General features: G+C 50.4%; 1 protein-coding gene and 1 pseudogene across 1 annotated transcript in view; one reads left to right on the plus strand and one right to left on the minus strand.

The window, feature by feature from the left end:
• Positions 1-1165: 1165 nt before the first annotated feature.
• CACNA1C (calcium voltage-gated channel subunit alpha1 C) overlaps positions 1166-14981 on the minus strand; it is a 657848-nt gene continuing 644032 nt past the window's right edge. The window contains exons 43-49 of the mRNA XM_042945417.1: positions 14576-14710; positions 12675-13027; positions 9587-9715; positions 6045-6151; positions 5615-5718; positions 3482-3817; positions 1166-1556 (exon numbers count right to left, since the gene is read on the minus strand). Of these exons, the coding sequence (XP_042801351.1) occupies positions 1254-1556; positions 3482-3817; positions 5615-5718; positions 6045-6151; positions 9587-9715; positions 12675-13027; positions 14576-14710 (1467 nt within the window). The 3' untranslated portion in view covers positions 1166-1253. The remainder of the gene's footprint in view (positions 1557-3481; positions 3818-5614; positions 5719-6044; positions 6152-9586; positions 9716-12674; positions 13028-14575; positions 14711-14981) is intronic.
• LOC122224069 lies at positions 7805-8534 on the plus strand (annotated as a pseudogene).

Raw genomic sequence — 14981 nt, forward strand, 5'->3', positions numbered from 1 at the left:
CACACACACACACACACACACACACACACGTAGCACACACACTCACAGAGACTCTCTCATCCGTGCTTCCGCTCTCTGGCACCCACGGATACACCCAGCATTAAAAAGAACCCAACTCAATCACCCATATGTGCAAGACCACATCAAGTGCATTACTTTAAATTATAAAACCAAACCCAAAAAATTGTTGTTACTACCTACGGAAATTATAACAAATTATTGCGCATACACAATGGCTGGTAAAACTCGGACTACAGCGGCTCCACAGAACCCACCGTAGAAAAAGAAAACCACAATCGTTTAAATAATACAGTAAAACCAAACCCGATTTACATTTGCAAAAGTGAAAACAGTAAGGTGGGTGGCTACAAAGCTTTGTAAACACTTCTTCCTCCCCTCCCCCTGGGAAAACAAAATGAAAATAAAAACCAAAAAAACGAAAACTGCAACATGCTATCAAGAAATATGTCAAATCACAAAACAAAAGAGCGCTCAACAGAAGCTCAGCACCACCTCGTCGCGTCAAGAACCGGCTGCCCCTTCCCTGGCAGGCAGCGCCAGCTGCCCCTCCCCGCCAACGCAGGCCCAGCCGCCATTCTGGAGCTGGGAGCACAGGGCAGGCAAGGTGAGCCTGACGCAGACGAGTGGGCGTGGCCGGGGCCTCGGCGGTGAGGCTGCCACGCACCCCTCGCCAGCCGCTCCGGGTTCCCGAGCTCCTGCAGCCTCCTGCTGTTCCTCCTCCCTCTCTGGGATGGGGCTGGGTCCTCGCTGAAGTCCTACCCCTGCTTCCTTCTGCAAATCCACAGGGCCCTGGCTCTATGGAGACAGTGAGGCTCATACAGAATATGTGCAAAATGATTTTTTTTTTTTTTTTTTTTTTTTTTTTACAAGCAAAGTTGACACCCGTTTGACATAGGGTCCTTTTGGTGAGGGCTACCGCAGGAAGCTGAGGTTCTCTTTCATGCCCGGAGGCGAGGGCAGGCGTCTCTTCTCTTGCTCTCCCTCCCTGATTCTTCCACTCCTCCTCACCACTCTACCTCTGTGCACACAACACAAACTGGGATTGCTGCCTTCCATGCCCCCGAAAAACTGGCTCTCCACCACCACCCAACTCTGCGTCTTGTCCCAACGAAATGAATGAAGACGCTGTTCCGGTTAACTCCAGGTCACGAGAACAGTGAGGCACTTCTGAAACGAACCCATTAGGAACATTGAAACAAATAAAAAACCCAGCGTCTCCCCAGCCCTAGCTACTACAGGCTGCCGACGTGGGCTCTGCTGTCCTGGAGCTCCTCCTCGCTCTTCCGACACGCCAGGGTGGGCGCGCAGGTCTCGCCCTCTTGGCCCTCTGCTCTGTCCTGCCCTGGGTCCCTGCAGTTAACGAAAGGTAGTAGGGTGCCATTGGGGCTCTGCTGGGCGCCCCCACTGAGGATGTTGTCTGCGGCGTTCTCCATCTCCTCTATGGTCATGTCACAGGCGTCAGCCAGCTCCTGGGTTGTGACCTCAATAAACTTGGGATCTTGAGCAAACTGCCCCAGTCCTTCTGAAATCAAGACCTGAAGTGGGAAGGGAGGACCATGAAGAAGAACCAAAGAGGAACATTATTCCTGGAGCTTGACTCTTCTCTTTAGGGCTAGGGCAAGGGGCGTATAATTGGTACCTTTGAGAAGTGTGTGTGTGTGTGTGTGTGTGTGTGTGTGTGTGTAGGGGTGCTCACAGGAAAGGAGTGGACACAGAGCATTGCCCAAAGGAATCAGGGGTGCGTAGGTTGGAGGGGAGATGTTTTGGCTGGGGCACTCAAAAACTGTTGTCAAACACATGAGAACTCAGCTTACAGAGGGGGCCAGAGGGGTGCTGTTGGGCCTTTGTCTAAGGTAGAACCCAGCCCACCCTGTCTTTTCTCCTCCCTGCCACCCCCACATGCCTGTCATATTATTCTTGCCAAGAAACCTTCATCCTCCTTTTGTGAAACTTGTTAACCTTTTGTTACCTTGTGCCCCTTGCCTATTGCTGGCTGGCTGCCTCTGTGGGAGAGGATTGTGGGGAGGTGTGCAGAACGGCATGTCTGCACCTGCTTCTGTTCCCGCTCCAAAGGCCAGCAGGTGATCCCAGAGCTGCTCCCTCTTTCCTAAAGGCTGCTTTAGTGACTGGCTCTGAGCCAAGGGGAAGGTATTCATAATGAAGCCTGGAATGCCTTCCTCCCAGTTCCATTTGTCCTGCTCCCCACCCCATCACTCTTTATTTCCTCTCCTGCTTAAGTTTTCTTCAGAGCTCCCACCCTGTGGGACATGCCACACACATGTTTATTTATTGTCTGTGTCTCCTCACCACAGCATGAGCTCATGAGAGCAAAAACTGGTGTCTCAGCTATATCCCCGCACTTAGAACAGAGCCTGCACGTGGTCGGCACTCAATGGAAATCTGTGAACTGAATGAGGGATAATCAAGGTCAAGTGAAGAACAGGGTTTTGGAGCTAGAAGTGACCTTAGAGGTCATCTGGTTTAACTCTCCACCTCCTGCACAACAGCCTGACGACTGGATGGGCGGTGTCTCTGCCTGCATGTGTCCAGTGATGGCGGGCTCACCCCTTTATAGGAAAGCCCTCCTCATTTGGGAAAAGCTCTGTTGGAAAGGTCTTCCTCATGTGACCTTGAATCCGCTCACCTGGCAGGTTGATCTGCCGCTCCAGGCCTGCACTTAAGAGCCCCTGCCCAGGACATGAGGGGCCTCACAGGTTTGAGATGCCTATCGTGGCCTCCTAGGCTGTCCCCCCTCCAGGTTTGCTTCCCTAGTTCCCCCGACAGTTCTCATAGGAAATGGCATTTAGGGACCCTGCCAACCCCTTGCTGTGTTCCCCTTTGGGCTTGTTCCAATTTGTCACAGTCCCCCAAAATGTGGTGCCAGGAGTGCATTAGCTGCTCTGGCCAGGGCAGAGCATGGAGGAGCTGGAAGCATTCTTGTTCTAGAACAGTGATTCTCACCCCTGGCTGTGCATTAGAATCATCAAAGGGCTTTTAAAAATATCCATTTAATGTGTCCTAGGTTTCCGAAGCTCCTGGGTTATTCTAATGAGCCCCAGGCTCGAGAACCACAGATACTGATACTGAACAAACCCAGCCCAGGCCCACATTTGCATCTGGAGCAGTCAGAGCTCACCACTGGCTGTAAATTGGCGCCCAGGGCCCTGCTTGGGGTTCACTGGCCTGTGGCAGGGTTATGTTGCTCAGTACTTTCTCCTGCTACAGCAGGCCCGGCCCAAGCAGAAGCCTATAGCGTCTTGTGTGATCACCATTTTCTGCACACCATGCCCTTCTTCAGTAGACCCTGGGAGTCAGGGTCTTTCTGGCCAAGAGACTCGACATCCACTCTACTTGGGAAAGGACCAGATCCTCCCTTCTCCATTCTTCATGCAAAGCCCCCTTGCTGCCCTCAGCCTTTCCTTCCCCCTGTCTGCCTGCTGTGCAGCTCCGGGTCACTTACCGCTTCTACCAGGCTGCTGGCACTGCCGTGGAACTGCCTGCCCTGGGCCCCAGCCTGGCCAGGTACAGTGAGGGACACTGGCCGGGCTCTCCGGATGGTGCTGCCACCTCCACCACAGGGTGTGGGCTCCCCAGACCAGGAGCTGCAGTGGATGGACGGGAAGCTGCTGTTGAGTTTCTCGCTGGATTCGGCACCCTCCAGCCGCAGGGTGGGGATAGGCTGTGGGGGCCAGCCTCGGCTGCCTGGAGTGGCTGGTGGGGTGGCACAGGGCCTGGGGGATGTGCTGGGGGAATGGCTTCTCTGGAGGAGGGGGCTCAGGCCTGCCACCGCCAATGCCTGCGGACACACAAGGAACACGGGTTACTGGAAGCGGTCAGGTCTCTGGCTATTCCTAGCAGCTGTTGTTCCCGGCGAGCTCCACCTACCTGGAGCCCACATCCATCATTTTCAGCCCTCTGAATCCCACCCCCCCCATCACGACCCAGGGCTCGTGTCCGCCACCCTAAAATATATTCTGTGATCATGTCCGTCTGCAGTGATCGCCTTCTCCTCCAAATCCAGAAAGTTGCAAAGGAGTGGAATCGAGCTCGTCTGCCTTTCAGCACTGGCCCTATCACCAGTCAGCGGTGAATTCTTTTGCTTTTGGTTTTCTCGTGAGCAGTCTACCAGGAATGCTGCCCTCATCAGCTCTAAAACCAGAACACGAATGCCCTCTATCTACCTATCTTGCAGGGTTGATGTGAGGTTCAAGTGCAATATGGTCTGTGAAGCACCATAAAGTGCTAGAAAAAAAATCAGTGCTTATTGTTTTAATTTTTACAATTAGGCTATTAAGAATGTCCTGCTGATCCTTAGCTCAGCTTGTCTCTGAGCTGTTGTTCAAATCTTACACTGTGCTGTGATTAGACTATTTACATATTGTATCCTCTGGCCTCCATGTCACCACCACAACAATTTCTCTGAGTGGAAGTGTCCATGGGAGAGTGTGCAGTGGGAAAGCCCAGACGGAGAGGAAGAGGAAAGGGAACATGGCGGTGGGTTGGGGGGTAGTGGAAAGGCATGAAGGGGGGAGTGTAAATAAAGCAGAGGTTCCTAACCTCATGATAAGAATAGATGGGTGAAATGAACTTCTAGAAATCTTTTTAAATAGCACATACAGTGTCCCCCCGGCCTGCCTCCCCTGCCCACAGCTCTTGATGGTCCCCAGCCTGGGTCCCTGGTTCCCTGGAGATCTGAGGGAAGTATAAGGCTATGCTCAATACTCCAGAAAGCCCAGTGGAAATCATATGTATGCTGGCAATGCCACATCGGCTAAGCAAAACAGTGGATACTTTGAGCCGAAATCATATCAACTTAGCTGAGCCACACTGGCCATCTTTTGTACATTATAAGTTTTGATTGGCAGTTGAGTGCCCTTGGGTATTAAAAGAAATCATCTAATGCATGGGCCTGTGGTGAGGGAGTATACAATTTGAGAGGTAAAAACTTTAGGAAATTTAGACACTAATTTGCCCAGAAGTAAGAGACTGGCCTTTGGTTCTTTGAGGTTTGCATTATTTCTAAGATCCTGAGATTATGTTGGACATTGGTGTCTTGGATTTCACTGGCTCAGTTGGAGTCAGCCATGCCAAGAGGTACCTCAACTGTCAAATCTCTCTGGACCTGCTTTCCTTGAATATCAGTCTCCTCCTGACCATGTTGCTGGCAGAATCTTTGATCATTTCTATGTTTTGGTGTATCTTGCAACTCTGTATAAGTACATCTATAAGTAACGCTATATAAGTACATCTGCCTGAGTGCTCTGTAGTGTAAGCCAATGTCTGTGGAGGGAACATCTGCACCATTGTAGGAAGAAAGATGAGGCAGAATCCTGGCACTGCTGATCCTTTGGGACCACATGAGGAGCTCCTGTTCAGTATTTGCTACATCTCCACCCTGGGAACTGACACCCCTTGTTCACGTTCTCACTTGCGTGGACAAGTGCCCTCATTGGGGGCTGTTAGGGCCAGGGGTTGGGACTATGAGTGGTCAAGACAGGGAAGACTGAATGGTGTCTTGGGATTTGCCATAATCATGGGGGTTTTGTAGCCTGTGGGGGTGATGGCCAGTGACATATCTGAAAGTTTAGGCTACCTGATGATGAACCAGATGCAAGGGCAGGACTGTCTTCTGAGAGATGTCTCCCCCTTGATTCTTCTGTCGCTTCAGACATTCCAGGTGGAAGGAGGCCCTTCGACCTGCAAAGCCAGCCATAGAACTGTGATCAGCACAGGGAAAGGGGACACAGGCCTGTGAGCCTCATACCCTGGGAGGTGTAGAAGCCATGTTAGTGGCCCTTGGATCACCTTCTCTCTACCATTTGGCTCCCATATCAGGTAGCATATGGTCAAGTTCCACCCAACAAGCCCTGCCCTTAGAATCCTGTCTCATCACTGGGCAGCCACTGTGTGGGAGTTGTCTGAGCCAGGCCATGGCAGTTTCTCAGCCACCAGAATGCCTGACCAGTCATCTGGGGGGTGATACCTGGCTGGTCACATCTGGAGTGAGAGGTGTGAGTATTCACCTAGTGAGGCAGAGCGGAGGAAGCCCCTCTTTGGAGATTGCCGGATATCTCTCTTGTCCTCCTCCGGTGGTGTTAATTGCCGATTTTCATCATCCTGATAGGAGAGCCTGGAACAGAGAACTCCTGGAGCTTATTCCGAGAGGCTGAGAAGTTCCACCCCATAGGGACAGCTGCCACCCCTGAAGGCAGTTTGCTTTCTCCCTTAGCGAAGGGAACTCCCACTTTTTGCTCTCCTAAAGGTTCGGCGAAGGGGCAGCAGGAATTCCCCCCCCACCCCCCAAGGCTGGGCCTGGCTCTCTGGCATCACAGATGTTTCCAGCTCCTCATACACGGTCTGTCTGCTCATGAGCCTTGCATTTCTGATTTGAGGCAGTGGAGGCGATCTTGAGTCAAAGTTGGTGAGAAAGTTGGAAAACAATTTTTGGCCCACAAGATTCTTTCTGGGAACAGCCTAGGCTCTGCTGTTTACATATGTGGGTGCTATTTATCATGAGTACTCCCAATTTCAGCCAAAACTTCTCTCCTTCCCCTAATTTCTCCCTGGCCTGCCCACCCTTCATCATCAGGACACACAAGTGGTTACCTATGACAAACACCCAGTCATCTAGTCAGTGACCAGCAGAGCTGTAAGAGGCCTTAGGGGGCATCTACTCAATGGCTTCTAAGCCTTTTTGATGGAGACTCACAATAAGAAATATACTGCTCGTGGTCCCATATACATAGACACACCTAAATGAACTCGGCTTCTGGAACCATACTTACCTTTATTGCATGCATTGCTCTCTGGTGGCTTCTATGCTACTTTAGTCTATTCTATTTCATCAAACAATGTCAGCTGCAATCCACTAAGTTGATTTCACAGTCCCCAGTGGGAGCAGCCTGCAGTCTAAGAAGACAGGTGCATTCTAACCCCTTCATTTTACAGACAAGGCCACTGACTCTGTTCCTGCTGTGTGACTCCACATGCTTCGAGGGCAGAGACTGTGCTGCCTTCCCTGCTCCTAGCATACTCCCCTTGAGCCTTTGTAGATGTACAAGAAAATTTCTGACTGAAAACCTCCAAGCCTTTCCTCTCATTTTTGACATGGTGAACTCATCCTATTATATTCTCTTCTATCCAAATTGTACCCACTCTTGAAGACCCAGCTTCTGTTTGATCTTGTGCAAGGAGGCTGTTATGGTCACCTTGACCCAGACCTTCTCTGAATGTCTATCCCCCTCATTGCTTGTACCACTCTGTGAACAAGTAGTTAGAAAATCTCCATGTTATCTCCCTCTTCTGAGATCTTAACTAGTTTGTAAAATATCCTTGAGTGCTGAGGCCGGTTTATTCATGCTCTAGCAGAGTGCCTGGATGCACCAAACACTCAGTAAGAGCCAAAATGGAAGGACGCATATGCTTTTACTGATTTCTAGGGTATGTGGCCATGTGAAAATTTGCAGTCTCTACAAATCAAAAGGCTAAAGGGCCGGTCCTTCTTTTAGGGAAGTTACTAAAACAATGCATCTTAAACTTTTTGAATGCAACCCACAGTCATAAATACATTTTATGAGACTCAGTACACACATTAAACAAGTATTTCACTAAATAATACCTTTGTGACATTGGATACACTATTATCTATTGTCTTATTCTAACCTATTCTATGCTATTGTGTACTATGTTATTCTTTATTTTAAAATGCTGATCTTGGTCTGGCTTTCTGGAGCCTGGGGAAGTTTCTGAAGGCAGATACAGAGTTGCTTTTCGTGTTTCTTCATTGATTCCAGGATCCTCTGGTCTTCAGCCCCCTGGAGGAGACCATGTTGAGACTGGAGAAGAGGCTGCCTGGAGCTGCTGAGCCTGCTGGGCCAGACAGACAATAAAGGGCCAGCAGGAAAATGTACCAAGACTAAGAACCCAGCATGGGCATCAGCTAAAGTGGATAAACTCCAGCCTTCAGAAGGCTTCAGCCTCTACAAACTCTGGGGAGAATATAGCAGTTAGTGGCTGATAAAGTCAGGGCCAGAAAGCTGACTAGACAAAGGTGTGGATGTGATGTTCAGCATTTGAGAGCTCTAAGCACAGTCCTAGCAGACAGCGTGCTGGGATGATGTTACAACCACCAGGCCCAGAACTTCCTTCCAGTCCTGAAGCTGGAGGAAGAAGCCTTCTACCATAGCAACTTCAAAGAGCCAGGCATCAAAGCACTTGTGAGGCCTGTGAAAGAGGCTGACTCAGACTATACATAGGTTGAAAAAAACAATCCCTGTTATGACCCATCCAGCAAAGAAGAGAGCCCCAAATGGTCCAGGGTGGATGTACAGTTTGTTTGGATGAGGAAGAATTTCAGTATCCTGGCTGAGCTCAAAACCCATCACCAAGCTCCCAAAGCCACTGGAGACCCCTTAAAAGAGATGGCTCTCTTCACTCGCCAAAGACTCAACTCAGCCCTGACCTGAGAGGAGTTTGATTTTATTTTGAGCCTAGAGAAAAAGGAGACAAGTTAACTGGGACACTGTTGCTGGAATGGGCAAGACATTACTCCAAAGAAGTTAAGCTTTTATAAGACAAAAGATGGTGTGATGAGGCTTGCATGTTATGTTCACCTGGGCTCATGTCCATAGGTGGTTTTCATGTACCCTTTCCCTTTCTTTCTTTCTTTCTTTCTTTCTTTCTTTCTTTCTTTCTTTCTTCTTTCCTTCCTTTCCTTTCCTTCCTTTCTTTTTCTTTCTAAAGATTTTATTTTTTAGTAACCTCTACACCCAACGTGGGGCTTGAACTCATGACCCCGAGATCAAGAGTTGCATGCTTTTCCAATTGAGCCAGCCAGGTGCCCCTCATGTACCTTTTCCAATAAAACATTAATATATAAAAAAGTATCGATCATAACTAAGTAAATGTCACAACCCTCGAATGGGTCTGGACTTGTAGTTAAAAAACGCTTCTCTTAAAAAATTCAAACTGTAAGAGACTCTTAAGGACTGAGAACAAACTAAGGGTAGATGGGGGCTGAGTGATAGGGGAAAGTGGATGATGGGAAGGGAGGAGGGCACTTGTTGGGATGAGCACTGGGTGTTGTATGGAAACCAATTTGATAATAAATTATATTAAAAATTCCAGCACTGACAAAAATCTTGGCCACTGTTTGCCAGCAGTGCCCTCTGCTGGGTAGCTTTATTATAAGAAGCTTCATGAACTTTTATTTGTCAATACATGTATGTGTGTACTGAGTCTCACTCCAAAGTATGTTTATGACAGTTGGTTTCAGTAAAAAAAGTTTATGAAACAATGTTTTAAAGTTTTCCTGAAAGTATTGCGTCACAAGAAAAGCTAAGCTAACTGGGGGATAGTGTGCATGTGTGTGTGTCGGGGGTGGGGTGGGGTGGGGTGGGTGGAGACACATACATCCATCTCCCTAATGAGGTGACAGATGCTTTAGGCATCTTCTGATATATGATCTCCTGCTCCCCAAGTCATGCCCAGAGGAGGGATTTCAGGGAGCTTCCCTTCACCCCCAGACCCTTTCCTGCACATGGGCTAGCCTGGGGGCAGAGCTCACATCTCTGTGGAGATCAGGCTGGGCTCGCTGCAGTACTCAGTGTCTTCACTTATCTTCACGTCATAGGTCTCGTCCTGAGAGACCTCCTCCTGACACACCATGGCTATCTGGCTCTCCCGGGAGTGGCACCTGAAGTGTCCAAGATGGAGAAATAAAGTCAGAAACTGCTAATCCCCACCATTCCTTCAGCAGGTGAGGTGGCACACATTGCACATGCACTCATTCACATGTGCAATGCACTCACACAGGGAACACGCACACACACACGTGCACACACACTCACACAAAACCGCTGTGGCCTCTTCCTCCTGCAGTCGCTGACAAAGCCACGGAGCCATGGAAGCAGTAAGATTAGAGTTAGAATTCCACATGGAACAAGCATCTCTGGGGTAGGATCCAAGGAGATCTGAGTTCTGACCCCAATTCAGTTGCCCTCTGGCATAAGTCACTAGCTCACCACATGCCTCAGTATCCCTATCAATAAAATTGAACTAACATATGCCCTGCTTGACTCAGAAACTTGTTGGGAGTAACAAATGAAGTAACAGATGAGATGGTGTTTTGAAAGGTAGAAAGGACCAGCTTTTAAAACAGGGTCCTGGACTGTTCTATACAGGTCGGCGTGGGCCTGTGCAAGGGCTGTCCTCTCCTTCTGCTAGAGACAGCTGGGGCTTTGGGTGCTAGTTGGGCAGAGCTGGGAAGTTCCTGGTGTCACATTTTGACATGGCTTTGGGTTTGTCATTGGCTCCTTGGAGTGAAGGCCCAGAGAAGAAGCCTCACATAGGGGGGTTTGTTGTCCTGGGTAGTGAGCTTGACTCCCTGCTGAGCTTGAGATCCTCCCACACCAGGATGTACCTTGGATTATTTTGTTTTCCCTCCAGACCAGGATCTTCTGCTCATTTGGTCATGTCTTCTTAGCTCTGGTCCAGGTGTTCTCTCTTCCTGTCTGTGCCTCGCTCAGTACCTCCCTCCATCTTTCTTCCTATAGTTCCTGAATGCTGGGGCCCACTTTACTCATGGAGGCATCAGGGAAATATCCCAGTTTATTTTCTCAGGGCTCAGTGATGGATTGGCACCTTAGATTTGACGCTGAGCCAGTGGGCTGTGTGCAATTCAGGATGATACCGTTCCTGGGTACCTACCTGGTTCTCTGGAGAAGGCCCTAACAGATGGCTGCCCACCCCACAGTAAGGAGAGGTGAAATGTTGAAGGCTCTTGATGGAGTGGGAAGAGAGATATGTGAAAGGAGCTTTGGTGAGGCATGATGGGATGAGCTGGAGATGGAGAATGGCAGCAGGCAGGCAACACCACTTCTTGGGGGCCACTGTGTGCAAGACATGCTGGCTTGTCCCCATCAAAAGTAAGGCTAGTCCTGGGGCCACTGCACTTAGCCTTGAGCTGCAAGATGAAGGATGAGGCCCCAGAGCTACAACCTTGGTTAAGTTGTTCCTCCTCACCAAGCAGAAGCATACTGCCTTGAGTATTGTTTACTGTGTTGGGAAGGGAGGGAGCCGATGTTTAGAGAGCACTTACTACATGCTAGGCATTGTGCTAGGTGCTTTGCATGTACCATAATCATTGATAGATGTATCTGTGGGGAGAGGAAGACAATCCCCTGATGTCTCTCCTATCTCCTCTCTAAAAGCCACTCTCCCTTCATTTAATATGGAACACAGTTTGGAAAATACCCTTTGAAGGGGGTATTAGTTTACACTGAGAAGCTAATGATGGACACAATGAGCCTTCCTTAAGAAGAGGTTTTGATAAGGGGAGCAAGGGAGAAAATGGCACTAGAACTGAGTCCCTGAAGGTTGTAGAAGGGGAAAAGGTTTACAGAAAAGGGAGGGGCCACCAAGACAGTCATGGGTCAGCCACTTAAACTTTGATATTCCCCTGTACAAAGCTAACCCTTTCACATCAGCATACAAAATCCAGTGCGAAGTACACTGCCCTGCACATAGAAGGCATCAATATACATCTCTTGAGCAGGACTCACCCAACACTGCTTTTGGGTGGTTTAACCAGCCAGGCTTCCAGGCAGTAAGGTTTGACTTGGCTGTCATCAACACTGTTAAATGCCCAGGCCACGTAGGCCTACATGGAGCCATTTGAAAATGGGTGGTAAGAACAGAAGTGAAAACCAGGGGGCAGGTATGCTGTCTCCTTAGATGAAAGCAGCTTCAGGACACTTGTCCAGAAAGACACTCACACTTCACGATTATTTTCTAAGTTTGCAAGCAGGAGGGATCGGCCCAAGATCATGGCATGCTGGGGATCTTCCCGGCCTGCTGTGGTGGGGAGGCTGTCCTGCTCTGGAAGAGCAGCTCAACTAAGGGTGAAGTGGCAAGATGTGGAGGCATGTTCCCACCCAGCCGGCCTTGGGTACCCGGAGCTGTTGACAGAAAAAGCAGGGAGACCCTCTAAGCCCAGGCTGTGCTTCCTGAGGCCCAGAGCATGAAAGTAGGCACCTACCGTCCCAGCACATCATAGCAATGTATCCTGGAGCACCAGGGAGCAGAGGGTGGGGAGAAAAGCATGCGTCAGGAGGTGGGAGATCAGTCAAACTACCAGGAATGATCCTACACTGGGGCAGAATGAGAAAGTGCTACCGTGAAGGGCCTCCTGACACCAAAATGCCCCTCCCAAGAGGGTTGAGAAGGACATAATAGCTCCGTTCCCATCCTAATTGAGCCAAAGGCCAGGTTTAGGCAGACTTGGGAAAGGCCAGGGGAACAGAATCTACTGTGGAGCCAGAATGCCGACATCCCAGGGATCAGGGGCTGGAGCTCCTCTGCTTGGTTAGCATGAGAAAGCACAGGAGGCTCTGTCCACAAGTGTGCATCTCAGGACACTTGTTGGGCAGTGGGGCCATGGTGCCTTCTCCCGAGGGTGGCTGCCACATATAATCAAGGGCAAGATTGGGAAGCAGCATTTGCCTATCTCTTGATGGGCTCTGGGGCAGCATCCTCCATCCCAGCTTGAGGGGTGAGTGGTAGGCCTGGGGGCCAAACTCTCCCCCCATCCACTCTGGGCTGGAGTGTGTGGGGCCCCTGTGCATGGGCCCTGGATGCCCCACCCTCCTGCTTACCTCTTGGAGCTGAGCTTCCATGCTGCCTCCTGTACCCGGACAGCAGGAGACAAGGGGGGCCCATGGCCCTCCACGGTGCTGACTGCGCTGGGGTAGCCAGCGGGACGGGGGAAGCGGCCCAGGGCAGTGTTGTTGGCATTGTTGATGTTGGCGTTGGAGCCAGTGGACGAGTAGCTGCTGGGGGTGAAGGTGGAGTCCACCAGTTTCTCGTGGGATGGCGACTCGGTGTCGCCTTGGCTGTTACCCGCCTTGTTGATGTGCAGTGGGCGCTGGGTGGTGAAGGTCTGGGGGAAGGCGCTCCGGCCGTCGCTTTGGTAGTAGCTGACGTGGTTGCCGAACAGGCCACCGGCCCTCTGTAGGCAAGACGGGAGGGGTGGGTGGAGGAGAAAGCCCCCTCAGCTACCTCTCCTTCTCAGCGAAGGCACGGAAGGTTGTCCGCCTTCCAGAGAGCACAACCATGCCGGGCAGCACATGGCAGATGGGGAACTCTTCACCTGCGTGGCCTGGTGGTTTGAGAGGGAGGGACCCAGAGAGTCCCCTCTGAAACCACTGGGGGAACAGTGAGGGACAGGACCTCTTGCAGAACCCGTCAGGCAGGGAGGCTGCTCCCCTGGGACTTTCTAATGAACCCCATGAGGAGTTTCAAGGACCAGTGTAGGATGGCAATCCTAAATTGCAGTCAGTGCTTGGCTTGGCAGCTGTGAGGCACGGTGAGGGCTGAGGGGTGGGGAAAGAGACCAGGGGATTCTAACAAGAATTTTTTAAATGGAGATCCAAATGGCTCACTGAGCTAGAAACCATGTTGGCGAAATGGTTTTGAAAATAAGGATGACACATTGACTCCATTAATTATATCATGGCTTTCTCTCCCCTGGGAGGTTCTTAGAGATTTCAAATCAGGACCCAATGTTTTTTCCTAACACTTTTTTCTTGCCCTGGGTGAGTGGGAAAGTAGCTATCTGCAAGTTGATCTGTGGGGTCTTGCTGGGGCAGTGTTATCATGGTGCTGAGTCCCTGAGGCCATTCAGTGATGGACATTTCACAGTGATGAAGATGAGGATGGTGATGACAGGGTAGCCACAAGGAGGGCAAGCTCCTCCCGGTGACTCCATAGCCCAGGACCCCTGTGTGGTCCCCCTGTGGGAGCTGGAAGGGACAGTTGTGAGCATGGCCCCATTGCAATGGTGGTCAGTAGTTTCTCCCTCACTTGGGAAGGGTTTTAGCCAAGTACCTCAGGGCTTAGGCATGGGCCACAATGAATGGAGAGAGCAGGACCCAAGAGTTCCACTATCCTGGCAGAGTCAGGTTTGGTTTTCACTTCTAAAACTGACGCTCAGCCTTCATATCCAGGACGGGAGAGGGAAGGAAGGCTGGAGGGGATTTTTGTGACCTGAAGAACACATGCTTTATCTCAAGAGGATAATTGCCACTTGGCTCCACTCCTCTGCTACCACATGGGAACATAAGCCAGATTTTCTGATTTTTTTTAAAGAGAAGCCAGAGGTCTAGATTTTTATTTGAATGTGCCGAATTTCCAAATGTCGGCAAACAAAATAGGTCTGCAGATTAGATGAGGCCCAAGAGCCACCATTTGCAACTTCTAATGTAGAAATTTCTCCTAGGAAACATTTCCCTTAAGAAAAGGGCTCCTCCCCTCTTTCTCCAAGAGCCAGTGACACTCTGTAAGCTGCCATGTCCTGGGAGCCCAGCCTTGAGATGGAATCAGGCTTGGAAAACATGCAGGGATAGGAAATAGTTGAGTGGGAAGAGCTTGGAATCTGCCTTAGAGCTCAGGGCTTTTTCCCTGGATTTTCTTAGCAGAAAAGGTGAAGCCAGCCCACCTTCTTACTTCAAACCGAACTTTATAAAGATAAGAGAGTGCTCCTATGGCATCCACCTACCCTGAAGATGTCATCTTCGGAGGCAGCAGACACAGCCTCCTTCATGGCCTTGTCCAGCTCCTCCTCAGCTGTCAGATCTCCAGAGATGGCCCGTCGGATCTCAGGCCCAATGTCATGCAGCGTGCGCAAGCCAGCCTGAAACCCAGAGGGGCACCCAGCCACCTGACCCACCTGCCTCTCCACAAGGCAGGTGAGCCTGAGAGGGTTTATCTGTGTGTGCTAACTGGGGATGTGGTTCGGGACCTCTCTTGTCTGCCCCAGAGTGGAAGAATCCATTTCTCCACCCAGGAAGGATAAAGGGCTGTTCCAGAACTTCAGCAGAGCTCCATAGAGCTCTGGGGAGCTGTGAAGCGGGCAGGACTGTGGAGGGCAGGGTGTGTGGGAAGCAGTATGTAGCCCCTTCACA

Source organism: Panthera leo, chromosome B4, assembly GCF_018350215.1.
Source record: "Panthera leo isolate Ple1 chromosome B4, P.leo_Ple1_pat1.1, whole genome shotgun sequence".
In the NCBI taxonomy this organism is placed as follows: Eukaryota; Metazoa; Chordata; class Mammalia; order Carnivora; family Felidae; genus Panthera; species Panthera leo.